The sequence below is a fragment of the Magnolia sinica genome, chromosome 13 (assembly GCF_029962835.1).
Source record: "Magnolia sinica isolate HGM2019 chromosome 13, MsV1, whole genome shotgun sequence".
Lineage (NCBI taxonomy): Eukaryota > Viridiplantae > Streptophyta > Magnoliopsida > Magnoliales > Magnoliaceae > Magnolia > Magnolia sinica.
In genome coordinates, this window is record NC_080585.1 from 1,757,345 (window position 1) to 1,778,922 (window position 21,578).

At 39.9% G+C, this 21,578-nt stretch overlaps 1 protein-coding gene across 3 annotated transcripts in view; it reads left to right on the forward strand.

Annotated features, from left to right (window-relative positions):
- The first annotated feature begins 252 nt into the window (after nt 1-252).
- Nucleotides 253-21,578, forward strand: part of LOC131222357 (uncharacterized) — a 31,823-nt gene continuing 10,497 nt past the window's right edge. For all 3 annotated transcript variants that reach the window (XM_058217398.1, XM_058217400.1, XM_058217399.1), the window contains exons 1-2: nt 253-951; nt 1,093-1,216. In XM_058217398.1, coding sequence (XP_058073381.1) covers nt 715-951; nt 1,093-1,216 — 361 coding nt within the window. In that variant the 5' untranslated portion in view covers nt 253-714. The remainder of the gene's footprint in view (nt 952-1,092; nt 1,217-21,578) is intronic.

A 21,578-nucleotide genomic window follows, 5' to 3' on the forward strand; every position in this document is an offset into this window, starting at 1 on the left:
CCATTGTATTTTTTTTATTTACCATCAGCTATAAAAAAATTTATGTAGTGGACCACGTCAAGGGTGGATGGTAAAAATTAAAATAAATTGTTAGAGTAGTGAGATCAGTCCATTGGACGGCGGGGATTTTTTAGAAACATAAAAAGTGAACTCATCTGCTTGTTGGACGGTAAATTATCGTCCAACCAGTTGGACATGAGCTCTCATTATGCCGGGGGGCGCAAATTAGCTTTTCCCGTATGTTTTTAAAAATAAAGAGAAGAGAAGCGAAGAGAGAGAGAGAGAGAGAGAGAGAGATGTGGGTCCCACCTTCTCTTCCTGTTTGCTGCTTTGTTTGAGAATCAAAGGGTTTTTCTTTCTTCCCTTTGCTCTTCTGTGAAAATCATTACACCCTTCCATTCATCTTTCTCGAAGAGAAAAAAGAAAAGAAAGAAAATCTCTTTCAGATTCTTTATACAGCTCTCTCTGATCAGCTTTTCCCCAAAAAACTATGTCAGATTCCAGCAATTTGCACAATACCCATCTCCTCTTTTGATCCAATCTCTCCCCCAAAATCCCCAAATCTAGGGTTTTTATAGGGTTTTACCCCTCCTACCATGAGACCCAAGCTCTATTGGGTTGATCACAGTATCACTTGATCTCTCGATTCCCTCTGACTTTCTGCAGAATCCGGCATCTGGTTTTTTCTATCGGGGCCTTTTTGATAGGAAAGCTATGTCTTTTCAGCCGATTCCGGGTTCGGGATCGGGTTCCGGATCAAGCTCGAATTCGGGCTTCCAGTTCTTGAATTCCCCCTTTGGGGACACCACCTACACCAAAGTTTTTGTTGGGGGTTTGGCGTGGGAGACGCAGAGTGAAACGATGCGTCGGTACTTCGAGCAGTTTGGGGAGATTCTCGAGGCGGTTGTGATCTATGATAAGAACACCGGGAGATCAAAGGGCTACGGTTTTGTGAGTATTTCTTGTTTTGGGACTGACACTTTCTGTAGCTTTTTTGAAAGAAAGATTGGATTTTTTTTTTTTGGTTGTCTGATATTGAAGAAGGGGAAAAAATGATTTTTGTTGGGGGCTTGCTCTGTATGGAGGGTTTAGGTGACTTTCCGTGATCCCGATTCAGCAAGGAGGGCATGTGCTGATCCAAGTCCTGTTATCGATGGCAGACGGGCAAATTGTAATTTGGCTTCGCTTGGCCGGCCTCGGCCGTCTCCACCTTACGGTTGGTTTGTGTAATTTGTATCTGGATGTTTGTACTCTTGATCATTTTAATTGGTTAGCTATAATTGACATTGTCTGTTGCATTTGAATGGTTTATATCTTGTGAAATTTATGATTGTTATCTGGTTGATCTCCCTTGACGAAGTATATGTGGGTTGTTTAAGGACATAAGCCCTCTGTTTCCTTTGTTTTCTTGATTGAAATATGTTATTTGGGTTTGATTTTTTGAGTGATCAAAGAATCTTTGCCTTTTTGGCAGTTTCTCTTGGATGGCTGAAAATTCTCTTATTAGCTCATGCTTATGATTTACTGTACCTTTTCTGGATATCTTAGTTGAATCATTGTCAAAAGGCTTGCTGATTGAATCAGTAGTTCAAAACTTGGGTCGAATCTCCAAGTCCAAACTATGATTTTTTTATAAGAAGAATGATAATGAAATAAAAACGACTGCCTCAGGTATCCAAACTTTGGATGAAGCATGAAATCCCAAATCAGTTATGAAAAGTCATGACATTGATTTTTTCATGTTTCTGATGTTTCCAATGGTGTAGCTGTAGTTCAACTTAACCACTATCTTTAATTGATCAATCTCTCAAGTTGTGTTACAAATCTCATTTAGCTCAATTGTTTTCATTGGTCTGGAAGAAATGATGGCAAGTAATCAAAGTTTCCTCTTCCAACCGTCTTTTTTCATTTTTCATATTTTGTAATTTATCAGTTCTTTTTTTAATAATGATGATGAAAAGTCTTCCTTTTCATAGAAAGGACGTCTGTTTGAACACCTCTTTTCGATAGTAATATCCAACTTCTCCAAGTTTTGCTATAAGATCCAATCATGGTTTTAATGCCGGGGAATCATTTGTTTACGCGCTAGATTTGTTAAGTGGAAAGACAATTATTTGTCCTGGGACTTATGGGCTGTTTCTTGGAACATTCTTCACCACTTTCATGCAATGTTTTATTTTTTTAAGGTTTTCATCACTTTACTTTTGTTGCAATTCAATTCTTGTCTGAGTTCATTTGCTGTGTTGTTGGATCTATTGCAGTTAAATTCATATTTTCATGTTTTCTTATAGACTGGCTCATCAACCAGTTTGTACTATCAAGTTGTAAGCTGAGGGAGATTGGATTCATCTATTATCCTATCATCCTATGATCATTTGAAGGCATTCATCACGAAGTGACATTGTAAATAGAATGTATGGTTCATGAGCATGATTAGAATGGGCCTTGAGCGGGTGATGCAAAATGGTCCATATCGTGATTGGGAACCATTGGGCGTCTTCTATATTTGGAGAAGTATACATTGGTGAAGAGACTACATCAATCTGACTGTTGGATTGAATTGGGCACATTGACAGTGGTGATGCAGATTCCCGCGATTGCACACTTTAGGCTTGATTGCTGGCCACTGTTGGCTTTGTGATATAATCATAGAGCCTTAATTACTTTGCTCTAATCATTTTCCTTCCAAAGCTGGATGAAACATTTTACTTGGTTATTCTGCAATAGGGATAATTAGAGGGCATTTTTTTCTTCCTCTATTGTGAGATTAATGCTCTAAGATTTGGTTATCATCATTTATCAGGTTGTCTTTAATATCATGTATTTAATTTGCTATCTTGATCTCTTCTAGTTTCTTTGAATATCAGTTGGTAAGCAGACACTCCTTTTAAAGAAGTGGGCATCTTGTAGACAAGGCCAGCTGATTTATTTTGTAGATGTGTCCAAACAACTTGAATTGTTATTTGGGCATTCCAATTACATCATTTATTGCATGTCACATCAAATTGGTTTGGAGGGCGGGGGCAAGTTTATCTAGGAGATCCTTGCTGACCATAGCACCCCTTCGTATTAAAGATGGTGGTGGTTGCATGCGGTAGTGGTAGAGGAGGAAAAGGTGGGCAGTAGGATGCCTTCTAATAACTCCAACAATAGATCAACTATATAATGCCAACTCTTGAAACAACAAGGAATTCATCAGGGAGCCCAATTACTAGCACTGTGTTTGGACACTAGCAATGATAGTTCTAATCTTCGCCAAAGCCAAAATATGCCCGAGAATGTTGGGAGAGGTGAGGAGATAGAACAATTAAACGTCTTGTGAAACTAGGAAGAGAGATCTATGAACTATTGTTCTCAGGCTAGTCATATAGGATCACATAGCCATTTCTCCACTGGTTTGGGAGGATACTTAGGGTAATCAACATGAAGTTCCTCAAGATAATCCCACTGAAGAAGAAACACCAAATCAAGAAGAAGTGTCATTAAGGAGATCCTAAAGGAAGAGGAGATAGGCCATGCTGGATGCTTTTATCATCTATTGATTGGCCATACCGGATGATTTTTTCATGTATCTGCAAGAGCACCGAGTTTGATATAGGAGTGGAAGAGAATATAGTGTTATAGTGTCATTCACATAAGTCAAGCACAATGTTAACTGCTCTCAATGGACTGATGCCTTGAAGGATAAATAATAAATTGAAGTCCATAATGGACAAGGATGTTTAAGATCTTGTCGATTTACCTAAAGGAATAAAGTCGTTTGGTTGCAAATGGGCGTTTAAAACGAAACCATTTCCAAAGTGAATATTGAAAGATATAATGACCGGTTAGTTGCCAAAGGATTCACCCAAAAGGTCATAATTTGATTTTAAAGGATTTTCTCTTCGGATTCTAAGGATTCATTTAGGATCATGGAACGGTGTCTCACTATGATCTCGAGCTACAACAAATTGATGTAAAGACTACGTTCCTCAATGGGGATGTAAAGGACAAGGTGCTTGTTTTGTGACAAGAAGGTTTTACGATCAAGTGTCAGAACATTTGATATGCAAAGTGCGAACTAAAGAAGCCCATTTATGGGTTAAAGCAAGCATCAAGCCAGTGGTACTTGAAATGTCATTGGGTGATTTCTTCATTCAACTTAAGGAAAACAATGTTGATTAGTGTATATATCTATAAAGGTCAGTGGGAGTAGGTTTGTGTTCATAGTATTATAGTTGTGACATTTTGCCAGCTAGTAATGATATAGAAATGTTGAGTGAGACCAAGAAATTCTTGCTACAGAACTTTGCAATGAAGAATCTTGGCGACACATCATTTGTCATTAGTATAGAAATAAAATGTGACAAGTCAATGAGTCTTTTGGGATTGTCCTGAAGACGTACATAGAAACTATGCTTAGTATATTTGGCATACATGGTTGTGCTCTAGGCGAAGTAGTTAAATGTGACAAGCTTATCATGCTACAATGTCCAAAGAACGATCTTAAGAAAAAGGGAAATGGAGGACATTCCATATGCATTGATAGTGAGAAGTCTTGTGTATGCTTATGTCTATACTTTCCTAGATAGCTTATGCAGTGGGAGTGTTGGGCAAATACTTAAGATTGCCATTGAAATGGTTAAAGGCAATGGTGTAGCCTATGGCCTAGGTGAGAGAATGTTAGCATTAGCCCATTTGGGGGCCACATGCACCATATGCGCATATGTGATGGATTGAACCAATCACACACACACACACACAAAGTGCCGAGTGTACGATGACCCCCACGATGGATGCTTTTAGGCATGAGCACGATTGTGTATACTCAACCCTTTTCACGTGGAGAGTTATGCTTAGTGTGGAATACTTAATCTACAACGAGTGTGGAGACAAATTGCAAGAGGAGCCTATTGATGGGTTGAATACTTATAATATTTAAAGGGAATCTTGTGCCCCAAGTCATGTAATGTTTGTCGCAATCAAACCATTTTATATGGATGTTGAATCTGGTATGAGATATTAGAGGAAGATCGACGATCAACCATTTATCATGACAACTTGAGCAATCAGGTTTGTATACTAGGGATAAAAGTCACATGTATTTAATGCATGGTTCCTTAGGATACTTTTGATTTCGTGTCGACAAATGCTGAAATAAAGAACATCAACGATCCATTCAAATACGAATAAACTATAGCTAGGATTCAATGCAAAATGTTGTGGAAAATGGTAATCTAGCGCAACACTCGATTCCAATTAACCAAAAGCAAGAAATATCTAAAACACAAAGTCATATTTTCTCCAGATTGCAACAGTAAAGTCTCGTCCAAAAACTAGATGACTTTCTAATCATGATTGGAGTACGATGTGAATGTAGATTGCATGATTGGAAAGGCTACCATTTACATGAATAAGGAATTCCTATATCTTCCCCCCCCCCCCCAAACAAAAAAAAGAGAGGGAAATTTCCCACATCTAATGCATCATTGTGTTATAATACTATTTGTTGGCAACTTGACACCAAATTGAAATTGTTCTAAGGATCCATGCATCAAATACATGTAAATCCTATACCCAGCATGCATACTTGATTGCCTTATTGCTGTGATGGATGGTTAAGTGTCAATCTTCTACAATCTCACACCGAACACAATACCACATGTGAGGTTTGATTGTAAAGAACATAAGTTGAGTGTTGGACCAAGATTCCTTGTAAATATTGCAATTTCTAAGTCCAACTCATTACTAAACTCCTCTTTGTAACCAATTTCGATACTTTTTGTAGTTTAAGGACTTTATACTTACTGTAACTCTCAACATGAAGATAATTGGGTATACATGCCCCTATTCGTGTGCAGAGATACGGGCCCACTGTATGGTCAACATTATAGCCACATAGTGGGCCCGATCCATTACATGTGCTTTCCATTGGGCATCATAGATCACCGTTGCTTTTAACCATTGAAATTATAATCTTAGATGGATTAAGCACACTTTTTATTACCTACTTAGATTGTAGAAGCCACCATCGAAATTTAAGCAATACTCCGATAGGATTGGTCGCCTGGTCCATAGTGACTACTAATGCTTGACCATGAAATTCTACAATTATATATGAAATTTACATGTGCTTATAGAGCAACCCGCATGATCCTACTCTTGGTGTACCGCATATTGGAGGAATTAGATATTGAGAACACATTCTTGTATTGTGTCTAAAGTGACCAATGATTTAGGTGGTGGCAATGTAGTTAAAGGTGTCAAGCATACCTTGGTGCACCTACCCTTGGAGCACCTAAAAAGCCTAAGCGCATCCTTGGAATCTCCAGGTGCAATTTTAAAAATATTTAGAAATATATTGATGGAAGAAAGAAAGTGGAATGTCGATGAAGAAGAAAATGTTATGTGGAATGAGATGGCTGGGTACATTAGGAAAGTGGCAAAAGATGTTTTAGGAGCATCTAAAGGGAACTTGGTGGTGGAATGAGGATGTACAAAAAGCTATTCATGTTTCAAAACCTGGCACGGAACTATAAATGATGAAAATTTTGAACAATATAGAAATACAAAAAGGATTGCTAAAAAAGTAGTGAGCCTAAATGTAAGGCTTATGATGATCTTTTTTTGGCAACAAAAAAAGGCGAGAAATGTGTCTTCAAATGTGCAAAAATGAGAGAGAGGAAGGGTAGGGACCTAGATCATGTTAGGTGCTCTAAGAAGGATAGCTGGAGGGTACTGGTAAAAGACAATGCGATCAATGAAAGGTGGATAAGCTATTTTCAGAACTTCTTAAATGACAACCACTCTGAGTGCATAGGGATGGAAGGAAACATGAACTCAAATGACGTAGGAGCCCATAGATGCTTTCATAGAATTAGGAATCTTAAGTGAAAGAAGCTTTGAGAAAGACAAAGACAGGAAAGGCCATCGGACTGGATGGTATATCAATAGAGGTTTAGAAGTGTATGGGAGATACTAGGTTATTTTGGTTGACAAAGTTGTTCAACTAGATTGTAGGATTGAGGAAAATGCTAGATGAATGGAGGAAAGTACGGTGGTACCTATTTATTAGAATGAAGGAGACAGAGTTTTACTAAGTACTAACTATTGTGGGATTAAATTTATGGGATATGCCATGAAACTTTGGGAGAGAGTGATTGAGCAAAGACCAATGTATCGGAAATCAGTTTTGATTTGTGCTTGAAACTATTTTCCTATTTGGACAATTGATGGAGAAATATAGGGAGAGGAGGAAGGATCTCGACATGGTCTTTATTGACTTAGAGAAAGCATATAATATAGTCCCTAGAGAGTTAATATAGCGGATGTTGGGAAAGAAAGGAGTTTTAAGAGAATATGTTGACATGATTAAGGGTGTATACAGGACGGTAATAAATGTGAGGACCCCTAGTGGTGAGGCGAGTGAGTTTTCTCAATGACTATAAGCTTGCACTAAGGGTCAGCATTGAGCTCATACCCTTTCACATTGGCTATGGATGAGATATGAGGCATTTGCAAGAAGAGATCGCATGGTGCATGTGGTTTGCAGATGACATGGTTTTGATTGACAAGACAAGGGAGGGCATAAACATAGCTAGATCTATGGAGGGATGCTTTAGAATCTAAAGGATTTAAAATTACTTGGACTAGAGAAGAGTATATGGAGTGCAATTTTAGTAATCATAGGAGTAAAAACGTAGAATTAATTAAGATTGCTGACCAAGAAGTTTCCCAAAATGACCAGTTTTGATACCTTGGGTCAATAATTCATGAGTGGAAGGATGTGTTGCCCATAGAATTCAAGATGGGTGGAGGATGAAGATGTGCTTCTTGAGTTTTATGTGATCTTCGTATACCACTCAAATTGAAAGGGAAATTTTATAGGATACCTATAAGACCAGCCATGCTTCATGGGATAGAATGTTGTGCAGTTAAGGAACAACACGTTCATAGAATGAGTGTAGTTGAAATGAGGATGTTGAGATGGATGAGTGGCAAGACCAGGAAGGATAGAATTAGAGATGAATGCATTTGAGAGAACTTAGGTGTAGCACCAAGTAATAAGATGAGGGAAAGTAGACGTAGATGGTTTGCATGTGCTTGGTGTGAGATATCACATTTTTTGAGGAAACCCCAATGTTGTTTTAGTGAAAAGTTGTTGACAAGGCCTATGCGCAAGGAGACCAAGAACTGCGCCGGTTAGGAGCGGGTTGGTACAAGTTGAAGGCTAAAAAAGGGCAAGGGGGAAGGCCCAAAAGGATGTGTATAGAGGCAGTAAGAAAAGACTTGATGACCTATGGTCTAACTGAAGGTCTAGCCACCTGATAGAGTGGAATGGTGGAATAGGGATTCATGTTGCTGACCCAATCAATTGGTATAAGGCTTAGATGATGAAGAACAAATTTTAATATTTACATATTTATAGATACATGCTGATTTTTTAAATCAATCAAAATCAACACCTTTCCAATGTCAAAGGCAATGGATGTAAAATGGAGTTCAGAGTTAAGACAATTAAACGAAATCAACTTGCACAATGAATCGTCTATTTATCAAACTAGTATTAGTAATCCAAGTAACAATTCATCAGATCATCCATAAAACTAGTAAGCTACTAAACGAATAGCCATTAATCAAAACTAAAGCTACTCAAAATGTTGTTTATAGTTTGGATAGACTCATCATCATCTAAGCCTTATCCCCATTAATTGGGGTTGGCTACATGAATCATGTTCCGCTATTCCAGTCTATCAAGTTTAGATAGACAAGTTTAAAAACCATGTCTCAACTCCCAAGTCCCACTTCCCTTAAATCAAAACAAATTAATGCTATGGTGATTCACTCGGGGTCAATTTGCCTGAGTGGTTCACCTTCTTTTAGCAACACGTGTCCCCTTCCTTCCCTCGTTTAATTGGATTGTGGTTAGCATGCAACAAGAACCTCTGTGGGGACAACCATGATGTGTGTGTAACAATGTGACATCTGCTCCATCCATCATTTGCACCAACTCATGTGAGGATGTCAGCCCTAGAATTAGGTTGATCCATAAATTCCAATGGGTCACATCATAAGGAGCAGCGGGGATGGGCCGCTCACCATTGAAACCTTCTTGGGGTGCATTGTAGTTTTAGATTAACCTGATATTTGGTGTTTTTTTTCCTTATCTTAGATGTACTCACCTTATAATGGGTTGGATATCATATAAACATCATGGTTGGTCCCAAACAGTGTAGTTAAAGGCAACCTAGGCACTCACCTAGGTCTCTTGGCCATGTTGTGCCACGCTTGGACCCTAGACAAAGTGTTAACTCCAAGCACTTAGGTGTGCGTCTGGTGCTTTGGTGCACTGCGTCATATGAGCCATTCGTCATGAAGTACACTTATGGATATCTCTTTGTTGTAGTTTTTTTTTTTTTTTGTTTTTTTTTGTTGTGGGGGGGGGGTGTGGATTTTACCACCCTTTAAGCGTGTAAATACACAACAAGGGTCTTTTAGCCCTATTCCAACAACTCTCCTATTTTCTTTTGGGATCGAAGGGTTAAGATTTCTTTTTCCTAAATTTCAACATCTTCCCTTATTTCTTTTCTTCTTGCTTTGTTCTTCTAGTCGTTAGATTTTGATTAATGCTTTAATTTAGTAGTTCTCTAATTTCATGGATGGTTTAATTAATGATTATTTGTTAGTTGATTACTAATACTATTTTATAAATAGAAGGTTTAGTGTGCTAGTCGATTTTGTTTAATTTTGAGCTCCATTTTTTTTTCCCTTTGAAATTTGGTGTGTTGATTTTGAATAATAAGAAAAATCAACATGTATATATTAATATTTACAATGTATTTTTTAAAAATTGCGCCTGAAAACTCCTAGTGTGCGCCTAGGCGTTCAGGCGCTCCGGGGGCAAGTGCACTTAGGGTGCACCTGGTGCCTTTACTACATTGGCCCTAGGAAGGTTTCAATGGCGAGCGTCTCCACTCCCATTTTCCCTGTTGTGTGGCCCACTTGGGTTTTATATCAACCTGATTCCATGCGCTAATATGAGCTGACAAAATGGATGGGCAGAATGAATGTCACACAAACCTCACGGTGGTTCCCAAAGATCTTTTTGTTAAGCCCTTTTCCTGTCCAATTAAACATGGGGAAGGGACACATGTTGCTATTAGACCGTGAATCGCTTGGGTGAATTACCATAGCATTACTTGTAAAATAAATTAATGACTTTAACTTGCTATTAGAAGAAGCAACAAGACAAGAAATGAGAAAAGTTGTTGAAATTTTGGGGAATAATTTCTCAAGCTTCAATCTCAAAAGAAATGAGAGAAGTTGTTGAAATAGGGCTTAAAAGCCCCTTCTTATATATTTGCACCCTTATAGGGGTGCACCTGGAATGCCCTTAAAAACACTGGGTGGTAGAAGTTAGAACAATGCTCAACGGCTCAACCAAACTCTAACCAAGGGGCAGTGGAAGAGCACGTGGGGCAGCCACTGCAGTTGATGTGGCAACCAATAAAAAGATGTATACATATGGGCAAATGACAGTTTAAGTTGTTTGGACTGCCCATTCAGAAGCCTGTAAATTTGCTTGTGTTGTATATGATGTCCTCCGTGTGAGGACTATTTGCTTAACAAATGATATCGAATTAACAGATGTTCTCACCCAAAATCCAAGATCTTACAAGATGAAATCAGCAAAAATTAACCAAAAGAGATCCAAATCATTACTAAATACCTTGAGTTAGGTGAGAATTGTCATAAGATATGAAAACGAAGTTTTGGATAATTATCATAACAAGATCTAATTCGGGAAAATGTGGGAACATAACAAGGGTTTTGTTTCAAAAGATAAAAAGAGCTTCCCTCTGTGTCACTAAAAACAAATAGATGATATCCTAGGACTTTGCAGGTCATATTGCATAGATTGCACTTACACAAGGTGAAAGCAGTGGTGGGAAGTAAAAAGATGGCTAAGATCGAGGGCGAGTTGAATGGAGGTGGGAATGGTGAATGCGAAGAAAAAAGTTGTAGTTGCACCCTTTGAAGAACGAGTTGTTAAAGCCTTAGAACAAAGTCGTAGAAGTCATCAATTTCCACAAAAGGGTGCAGCCAAATGAATTTATTACTGGATTGCGATCATAGAACACTTCTTTAAATAGAAGCCCTTAGATGATTGTTAGGTGAAGTTTGTTACCATGAAATTGAAAGGACAGGCACAATGTTGTGGCAGAAATAAACCTAGATTGAGTTACAATGTAAGAAAAGTACAAAATTCGTGGTTGGACTTGTATGAAAGACAAGACTAATCATTGGTTTATTTCTTTTCTTTTCTTTTCTTTTTCTTTTTTATTCTTTGATGGGAAAACATTGGTACTATGGATAATACACAAGCACTTTATGCTCATCTATTACTGTTGAGGCAAGTATTTGATACTGTGTAAGAGTATACTGAAGACTGAAGAGTTCTATTAGTTCTTGGTTCGTGATGACATCAAGAAGAATAAATAGCATATTGTCACATGAGATATATGAATGGTTTCTGCCAAAATATCTTTGGTGAGGCGATGTTGCATACTACTTAATGGGTTGATGACACATGTCAAATCGTGATGCAGGACATGGAAAATTAAATATGATATGCAAGATTGCAGGCTTAGATCACACCAATTCAGAAACAATCACACAAATTCCACATCCCACATGAAAATCCAAACATTCAATTAAAGGGGAATCTATGCGGGTCCAAGCCGACACAGGCTAGGACTGGACCAATAAAATTATAAACCAAACAATGTCAAAGGGAAATAAAATCAACTACTCATGCATAAAAATCAGTCCCTAATCCAAGAGATTCCCTAATTTCAATTCAAGGAACCCTAAGGTGATAAAAAGGGGCAAATCAATTAGGGATCATGTAATATAGGATTAAGATTCATGAAAAAATGGCTATGAGAGGATAAAAGAGGATAAAAACCTGAGCCAAAAGAAAATCCTGCGTGTGGACAGCAACAATGGCCCAGACGGACGTGCGTGTGATCCCGGCCGCACGCGTGTGGGGCCCACTATTCAGAAAAAGGCCACCTTGGCCCTGGTCGGCCAGGGATGGACTCCAAAACCTCCAAATTTCAGCTCGATCCGATGTACGGTTTGTGCGTGGTGCTCCGCCGAAGTTTCAACTCGCTGCGGGCCGAAATCTGGAAACCTGCTGTAATGAAGAAATCTGATGCAACAAAAGGACAAATTCGAAGTACGGATGGTGGGGGAAGATGGAAAAAAAAAATGATGGAAGATGGGGGTGAATTGGGATCGATGTGGCTTCGCACCATGGTAGTTAGCCCTTCGAAAAGGGAGGGCTTCGCACCCACTTTTGAATTCTTCCACAACTCACGAAAGAGAGCAGAAAAATAAAGCAGGAATTTTTTTATTAACTTCAATGAATGAAAAGAACTACAAGGGGTTCCTATTTATAGGGAGAATCCTATACCCAAAAACTCGCACCATGTGCGACACCTATTACTTGGCGATTAAGTAAACTAAAATAAAAATCAAACGAGGAAATCTAAAGCGTTCACGATGTTCTAAATAATAACAATAAGCAAAACCTAAAATATAAAACCAATCCGATGAGTGGGCCACGATCATGAGATCCCATGGTGGGCTTTTCTTGACTATCGGGCCACTTTTCTGAACCAAAACTTGTCTTCTAACTAGGAGGCCCTCTCTGGACGTCGTCATCGAGCCAGATCGATGGTGGGGTCCTCCTTCTACATACGTACGTGCGTAGGGGGGGCGGCGTGAGTGCGCGTGATGTCCCCATCAATTCTCCCCGGCTGCAAAGATTTCGCCACTGGAGAAATAAAACTCCTGAACCGCTTCAGGATGTCAGGATCAAGTCTCTGAAGCTCCTCAGTGAGCCAAGCTGGGCGTGACTTCCATTTAACCACGTACTTCTGAAACCCGCCGTCCGACGTTGAAACTATCTGATGGTCCTGGATATTCTCTATTTCCTCTCTGGGCGTGTGAAAGTTAGGTATGGGAGGGAGAGGTTGAGAAAAAATCTCAGGAAGAATAAGTATGGGAGGTAGAGGTTGGGAAAATGGGTCAAGACGGGTAGGTATGGAACGTAGAGGTTGGGAAAATGGATCGAGAAAGGTAGGTATGGGAGGTAGAGGCTGAAAAGAAAGGTCAGAAAGAGTGGGTATGAGAGGTAGAGGTTGAGAAAATGGGTCGGGAAGGGTAGGTATGGGACGTAGAGGCTGAAAATATGGGTTAGGAAGGATAGATATGGGAGGTAGAGGCTGAGAAAATGGGTCGGGACGGGTAGGTATGGGACGTAGAGGCTGGAAAAATGGGTTGAGAATGGGCCATGGTTCAAGGGATAAATATGGAGAATCAGGATGGGTGGGCGAAGGGCTGAACAAAGTATCAGTGGTCCCCTGAAAAGTAACTAAATCCTCCACATCGGATGTGAAACTAATTCCCATGAAAGGTGGAAGATCTACCTCATACACATTGAGACCGTTTCGTTTTATAATTTTGACGGGTCCAGCGCTACATGCGTGTAACTTACGAACGGCCCTCGAAGGATACCGCTCGGGCCTGATGCAGACCATCACAGAGTCCCCAATATTGAATCCTTTGAAAAATTTATATTGGTCTGTAGAAAATGTGCAATGTTCATTATTAGTCATGATCTTCTGCGTGATTTCTTGATGCCATGAATGAATGTGATGCGCAAAAGACTCTGCAGACTCTGACGGCCTATGGGACAGTGACATAGGGACAAGATCAATAAGTTTCCTAGGTTTATAATCAGTAAGGACTTCACGAGGACTTAGACCTGTGAACCTATCAATAAAATTATTCAACGTAAACTCGGTTGTAGGTATTACGGTGTCCCATGTTCTGGTGTGCTCTATATCCCTCCTAGGGGGAGACTCATTCGGTAGATCATCAGGAAAGATATCACGTAACTCATCCATTACCGGAATGGCCTCAGTGGGTAACTTTACACTAGCCGCTGGTGCACTCTCTCCAGCCACAAGGCCACACATGTTGTACCCCTCAAAATAGTGGTCTTTATGTCTCTCATGGGGTGGGTGTCCGGGTGCACACCCATAATTGATTCCTTGACCAACTCCATTCATTAGTGTATCCTCCAGGCCACCTGCTTGAGATTGGACATTTACCCTAATGGTGGGGTTTGTCCTAGCGATGGTCTTTAGTCTGGTAATGCGTACATCAAGCTGTTCACAGCATTGGTCCATTTCCAAGCGCTTAATCATAGACTCCAACGTCTGAGATATCTTGTTTAGTGACTCTTGCAATTGTTCCATGTTTAGTGTAGGGTGCAAACCGAAACTGCGACCTGTACGTGTGGGCATATAGTGACTTGCTCAACCTAAAGATCTTCTATGACAACTATATGCGTCTAAAAACTAAATGACCCTACGAGACTCTATATGAAGGAGACTACACACTGTTACTAAAATTCAGCTATATATGATGGACTGCATGCATAATGGACATAAACAACTAAACCCTAAACATGTAATGAATTCCCCTACAAGAACCCTAGGCTTTGATACCAAATTTGATGCAGGACATGGAAAATTAAATATGATATGCAAGATTGCAGGCTTAGATCACACCAATTCAGAAACAATCACACAAATTCCACATCCCACATGAAAATCCAAACATTCAATTAAAGGGGAATCTATGCGGTTCCAGGCCACAGGCTATGACTTGACCAATAAAATTATAAACCAAACAATGTCAAAGGGAAATAAAATCAACTACTCATGCATAAAAATCAGTCCCTAATCCAAGAGATTCCCTAATTTCAATTCAAGGAACCCTAAGGTGATAAAAAGGGGCAAATCAATTAGGGATCATGTAATATAGGATTAAGATTCATGAAAAAATGGCTATGAGAGGATAAAAGAGGATAAAAACCTGAGCCAAAAGAAAATCCCGCGTGTGGACAGCAACAATGGCCCAGACGGACGTGCGTGTGATCCCGGCCGCACGCGTGTGGGGCCCACTATTCAGAAAAAGGCCACCTTGGCCTTGGTCGGCCAGGGATGGACTCCAAAACCTCCAAATTTCAGCTCGATCCGATGTACGGTTTGTGCGTGGTGCTCCGCCGAAGTTTCAGCTCGCCTGCGGGCCGAAATCTGGTGTAATGAAGAAATCTGATGCAACAAAAGGACAAATTCAAAGTACGGATGGTGGGGAAGATGGAAAAAAAAAAATGATGGAAGATGGGGGTGAATTGGGATCGATGTGGCTTCGCACCACGGTAGTTAGCCCTTCGAAAAGGGAGGGCTTCGCACCCACTTTTGAATTCTTCCACAACTCACGAAAGAGAGCAAAAAAATAAAGCAGGAATTTTTTTATTAACTTCAATGAATGAAAAGAACTACAAGGGGTTCCTATTTATAGGGAGAATCCTATACCCAAAAACTCGCACCATGTGCGACACCTATTACTTGGCGATTAAGTAAACTAAAATAAAAATCAAACGAGGAAATCTAAAGCGTTCACGATGTTCTAAATAATAACAATAAGCAAAACCTAAAATATAAAACCAATCCGATGAGTGGGCCACGATCATGAGATCCCATGGTGGGCTTTTCTTGACTATCGGGCCACTTTTCTGAACCAAAACTTGACTTCTAGCTAGGAGGCCCTCTCTGGACGTCGTCATCGAGCCAGATCGATGGTGGGGTCCTCCTTCTACATACGTACGTGCGTAGGGGGGGCGGCGTGAGTGCGCGTGTGCGCGTGATGTCCCCATCAAATCGCCTTGGAGATTGAAGAGCAGATGAATTGGAATTCATTTAAGTCCACCCCAGGGGCTCCAAATTCAGCAACGAAGCCAACCCTGGTCCATTGACTAGCCACTGTACTACCTGGCCAAACCCCACTCAAGGGGAAGGCAATTGAGGGCATGAAACAACTCCATGACAGCAGGGGTTGAATGTGTTCAACCACTTCAAGTGTGACAAGCCAGGATACAAAGCGTCTAAGTATCCACAGGCGGTGTTCAACCAGTCTTCTAACCTAATCTATCAAGTTGAAGATGATGGGAAAGAAAGGGATGTTGTTGGTAAAGATTCGTTTGAACTGAATGAGGGAGATGGGGAAGACCTAAGCTTCAACGTGAGGTGAGGAGGTTCAGGCAACAGACATTACTGCTAGGGCTGCAACTTGGTTTGGGTCAACCCGAACTCAACTGACCCAACCCAAGTTTGGATCAGGTTGGGTTGGGTTGTCAAGGTCCTTGGGACGGGTTCGGGTTGGAAAATGCTAACCTGATTTGAAATTGGGTTGGGTCTGACATGAGCAAATTCGGGTCAGATTAGGTTGGGTTGAGAATTGAGGAATTTGGGTTGGGTTTGGTTTGGGCGGCTTGGATTGGGCTGGGTTAACATGTATGTTGGGTCCTCTTGATGTCGGTTGAGCTGAGGTTGACCCTCAACCCTACACAAAACTGCCCGAGATGTAGCCATAATTACCACTGACCAGGGAGAGTTGCTAGTGTTGAGATGAGTATTGATGGCACCCAGGGTCACAAAAGCAAACTTGTGGCATCGAAACAACATATTTTGTACCATTACATATATACGAGGGAAGGGTGTTTGATGTAATTATAGACTAAGGCAACTGTGAGAATGTTGTCTCATATGAGATGGTTGATAAGTTGAAGCCAAAAACGGTTAAGCACCTGAGGCTGTATGCAATCGCATGGTTTAAGAAAGGGTGCAAAGTTGCTGTGTTCTCAGATGTTGGTCTCATACACTATCGACAAATTATACTCTAGGTCATGAACATGGGACTTAGTAATTTATTGAGGAGCTTTGCAGGTGATTATATGTCATAGTGGGCTTTGATTCTCTGTTAGGCAGAGCTTGCATGTAATAGCATAGTAAACAAGCCTACATGAAAATCACTGTTCGAGATTGTTCATGGGCGGCGATCTGCATGTGTTAGATTTGCTGTTGTTGCTACATGTGGGTGTAGTTAGTGATGATGCTAATGAATACGTGAAGCATCTTCAAGAGTTACATGATAGTGTAGGGCAACAACTGTAGATTAACAATGAAAAGTATAAAGAAGTTGTTGATGTTCATAGGAGGTTGCAGGTGTTTGAGGGAGATTTAGTGATGTTCCACATTCATTGAGAGTGTTTCCATGTGGGAACATATCATAGGTTGAAAGCGGGGAAGATTGATCTGTGCTGTATTTTGAGATATTGGGTGATGACGCTTATTTGGTGGATCTTCTTGATGATGTCTGAATTTTGCCAATTCTTAGTATAGCGGACGTATATGCATACCATGGAAATGATGTTCCAGAGTGAGTTGAGCAACATGGGGAGCCGCAACAATAGATTCTGCTAAAGTTAAAAGAGGATTAAGGATGTTGTTGATGTCAAAATCATGAGGACCCGACAAGATATGCATCAACGTTATTTGGTCCAGCAGGGAGGGCCTTCATTGATTGACTACATGTGTATGGATGAAGTTGAGTTCCATTCATTCAACAATGATTTGTTTTGCAATTTATAGGAGTTTAACTCGATAGAGCTGATGATGCAAGACACATGATTTAATGCTAGCATACAACGTGGAGATTATGAAAGAGTCTATAAAGTAATTCAATTAACAAAAGATGTTAACCTACCAAATAATTAAGAGTAAATAATAGGAAATAAAATTCGATTTAACTTAAATCACATGCCCATATGCTAAGAAATCACATAAATCAATTAAAACTAGGCCCGATGGAAGGATAAAACTTCTAATTTAGCATAAGCACGTTCCACACTCAAGGGACAGATTTGTAGGTTTTATGATTAGGGTTAGAAATGGAAAAATCTGAAATTTGGAAAATTAGAGTAAATGAGAATTGAGGATTTTGGAATTAGAGTTTTTAGAAATTGGGGATATAGGGTTTAGGGTAGGGTTATGGATGAGGAATCAATGAGTTTTGAGGGGGAAGCAAGGGGAAATCAAAGGATTGAGCGGTTGTCCATACGATTAGCCTAAGGCCTTGTACGTGTGGGTCGTTGGTTAGAGTTTTTGGGCCCTCAATGGTTGATTTCGGTTGGGGTTGAAGTTGGATGATGAAAAGTTGAAGAAAAAGATGATTTAGATGGTTTTGGATATGAAGGGAAGAAGAGAGACAATTTTTTTTTGGAAAATACCTCTTTTGGATAGAAATGAAGAGAGAAAGAAGATGATAGCTGGAAGCCTCGCACCTCCATTAAATGGAGAATGGAATCACACTAACACCTAAGCTCCAAATCACATGAAGTATTTTTCAAATCACATGAAGAAGAGAAAACACAACTTTTTTTTTCTTCAAAATAATGGCATTAGGGCTTCACATACTCATCTTTATCTATTCTAGTCTTAGAAAAGACCTTTCACAAAAAGACGCTCTCAGATAAGATTCTCAACATAAAGACGCTTAATAAATTAAAAGTTGTTCCTAACTCCCTAATCTTAGCACAAATATAAGGTATATAAAAAATAATAAGCATGTAAACAATGTAAACAACTAAACTATTTCGTGGCCCATGGGGGTCTACGATTAAGATATCTGATCCGATGATGATGATCAAACGGTTCAATCATCATGTCCACCCAATCCAATGGTTCGATGCGTCCATCAATGTCTTATATGCAGCCCACGTGCATCTTCCCAATGTGGGGTCTTCAAAGATGCATGAACACGCATGTGAGGTCTTCAACGCGGCTAGGAATGTGAATTGGACCAAGTGGGCCCTATTTAATGGTCGTCTAGCCATAAGGAGACTGGCTCACCCCTCCTTTGGTATGGTGCTCACATGTCCTCATCAGTTGAGTTCCTCCCAACTAGAGTATGATGCGATCTGAGACCTCGGGTGACCTAAATGGACTATTTGTTTTGCAGTTAACTTAAATCTAACTCTAATCCAATGAACTGTCCAGATCTAGTGATCGTCAAGTCTAGCTATGAACAACAACACCGTGGATGGGTTCGTGATAGCAATGGCTTTGTCGTGGCATGCTTTGATTGTGATTTGGCTAATGGATGGGATGGATTTGGGGAAGTAGATGAGTGGCCCCCTCTGCATGAGAACTAAAGTGGAGTTTATGGCCTAATTTGTGGTTGGGTATGAAGGTGCGGGAAACTGGGAATGTTGTTTGAACTGCTTTATGTTGTATATTGGTATTTTTGTAGGGTTTAGTCCTCACAAATTATTGATTAGGTTTGGGATTTTGTAAATAGGGATATTTCAGTCCTCATAAATTTTCGAGACATTCTCGTACCTAAAAAGTATTATCAATGCTATTATAGTTGATGTTGATGTTACCTTTTTTGTAAAGTGTCCCACTCTATGTTAAAAATGAACGTGTTGTCAAGGCTATTCATGTGGAAGTTCTTTTGCCTAATGTATTTCCTTCAAACTTCATTGTTGGAATGCCACCACCTCAGAAGGATTTCACTTAGTAATATTGTAGGAAAATGAGAAAGGGCTAGGTATTGCAGGCTATTCCTTCTCAATCTACACAATCAGCTACTGTACCTACTAGGGTTCTTAATTCTTTTGGGTTTCCTGAAGTTGTCACTAATATACCTGTTGTAGTCTAAAAAGGTAAATGTTCCTATGTTATTCATCCAATTTTCAATTTTGTTTTCTTTAGTTACTTGTCCTCAAACTAGCTTTAGTTTGCTCTTACCTTGGCTGTTGTCTCAAGTGTTTAAATTATCGTCAATATTATCGAATTATCGCCGATAATTTCGGTATCGCTGGAGTTGCGACACCGAAACTCCCTTTTTTCGTTTCTCTTCCTAGTATCGCCAATTTTTCGGCGATTTTATCGATTTTTTGCGAAAAGTCGAGTTGTCGGCGAGAAATTGGTGACAAACAACCCATTTTCAACGATAAAAGGACCGATAACATCGGAGCGTTGCGTAAATACACAAAATATCCCAAAAAAGGGGGAAAAACGGGAAAACTTGCGGATTTCCATACCTGTAGAAGAGGAGGGCCAATCAGAGAAGAGGATCAATGAACGAAAATTGCGATGGGCCAATTGATCGATCAGTGTGCCGTAGGTGCCATCTAATCTCTACTTTCCACTTATTTTCTTCGAATACGTCAAAATTTTCAAACCTAAAGATGATTTCGGCGAAGAATCTGCTAAAGATTAGGGATTTGGAGAGATTTTGTTTCGGAAATTTAGGGTTTTGAGGGTTCCCTTCCGAAACCCTCTTACATTTCGAAAACGGTTGGGTTTTTACGGACGTGGATTTCCTGCAAAACCCTTACGCAAAATGGAATTGCGTACTGAGTTACTCAGTACGCTTTTATCGTACTGAGTAAACTCAGTTGGGCCTACAATGAATATATGTGGGTTATCCACGCCGTCCATCTGTTATTAGAAATCATTTTAGTGGTTGATTCCAAAATATAAGTACGCCCAGAGCTCAAGTGGATCACACCAAAGGAAACAGTGGGAATAATGACTTCCACCGTTGAAACCTTGATAAGGCCGAAAGTGATGTTTATTTGTCATCCAACCGGTTCATAAGATCACAAAGACATGGATGAAGGGAAAACACAAACATTAGCTTGATCCAAAACTTCTCTGGGCCCCAAGAAATTTTCAACGGTAGCATTTCAATTCACACTGTTTCCCGCGGTGAGGTCCACCTGAGATTTGGGTATATTTCATTTTTGGGATCCACCATCAAATTATCTATTAAAATGGATGGACAGAGTAGATAAAATATGTAAATCACGGTGGACGCCACAGAGTTTACTCAGTACGCAATCCACTTCCCCCTTTCGCAAGAAGTTCTTGCGCAAGGATTACGTGTGGGGCCCACTTAGATGTTTATGAGAAATCTAACCCCTCTATCTGTTTTTGAAGATCATTTTATGACGTGAGACCAAAAATAAGGAGGATCCAAAACTCAAGTGGGCCACGCGAGAGGAAACAGTGGATATTTAGCGACCACTGTTGAAACATTTATATGGTTATAAAAGTTTGGTAATGGTCTAATTTTTTTAGTGTTTTCACTTTATCTGAGTGAAAATGATCTTATAAACGGTTTTAATGGCATATAAACAGCAAGGTGGAGCCTAGGAAGGTTTCAATGGTAGACATTCCTTTCCCCACTGTTTCTTCTCCTATGGCCCACTTGAGTTTTGGATCCTCTTAATTTTTGGTAGCTTGTGTTAAAATGGGGTCGAAAAACGGATGGACGGGTTTGATTTCTAACAGACATCTCAGTGGGCCCCACCCAGAATCCTTGCGCAGGAACTTCTTGCGAAAGGGTTTTGCAGGAAACCCGCGTCCTGTTTTTACGGGGAAATCGGACCGCGTATAGTACGCTTCTTTGGTACTGAGTAAACTCTGTTAGGCCCATCGTGAATGTATTTGGTCTATCCACGCTGTCCATTCATTTTTCCATCTTATTTTAGGGGTTGAGACCAAAATTTAAGCATACCCAAAGATCAAGTGGACCATATCATTGGAAACAGTTGGAATGATAACTTCCACCGTTGAAACATTTCTTAGGCCCAGAATGATGTTTATTTC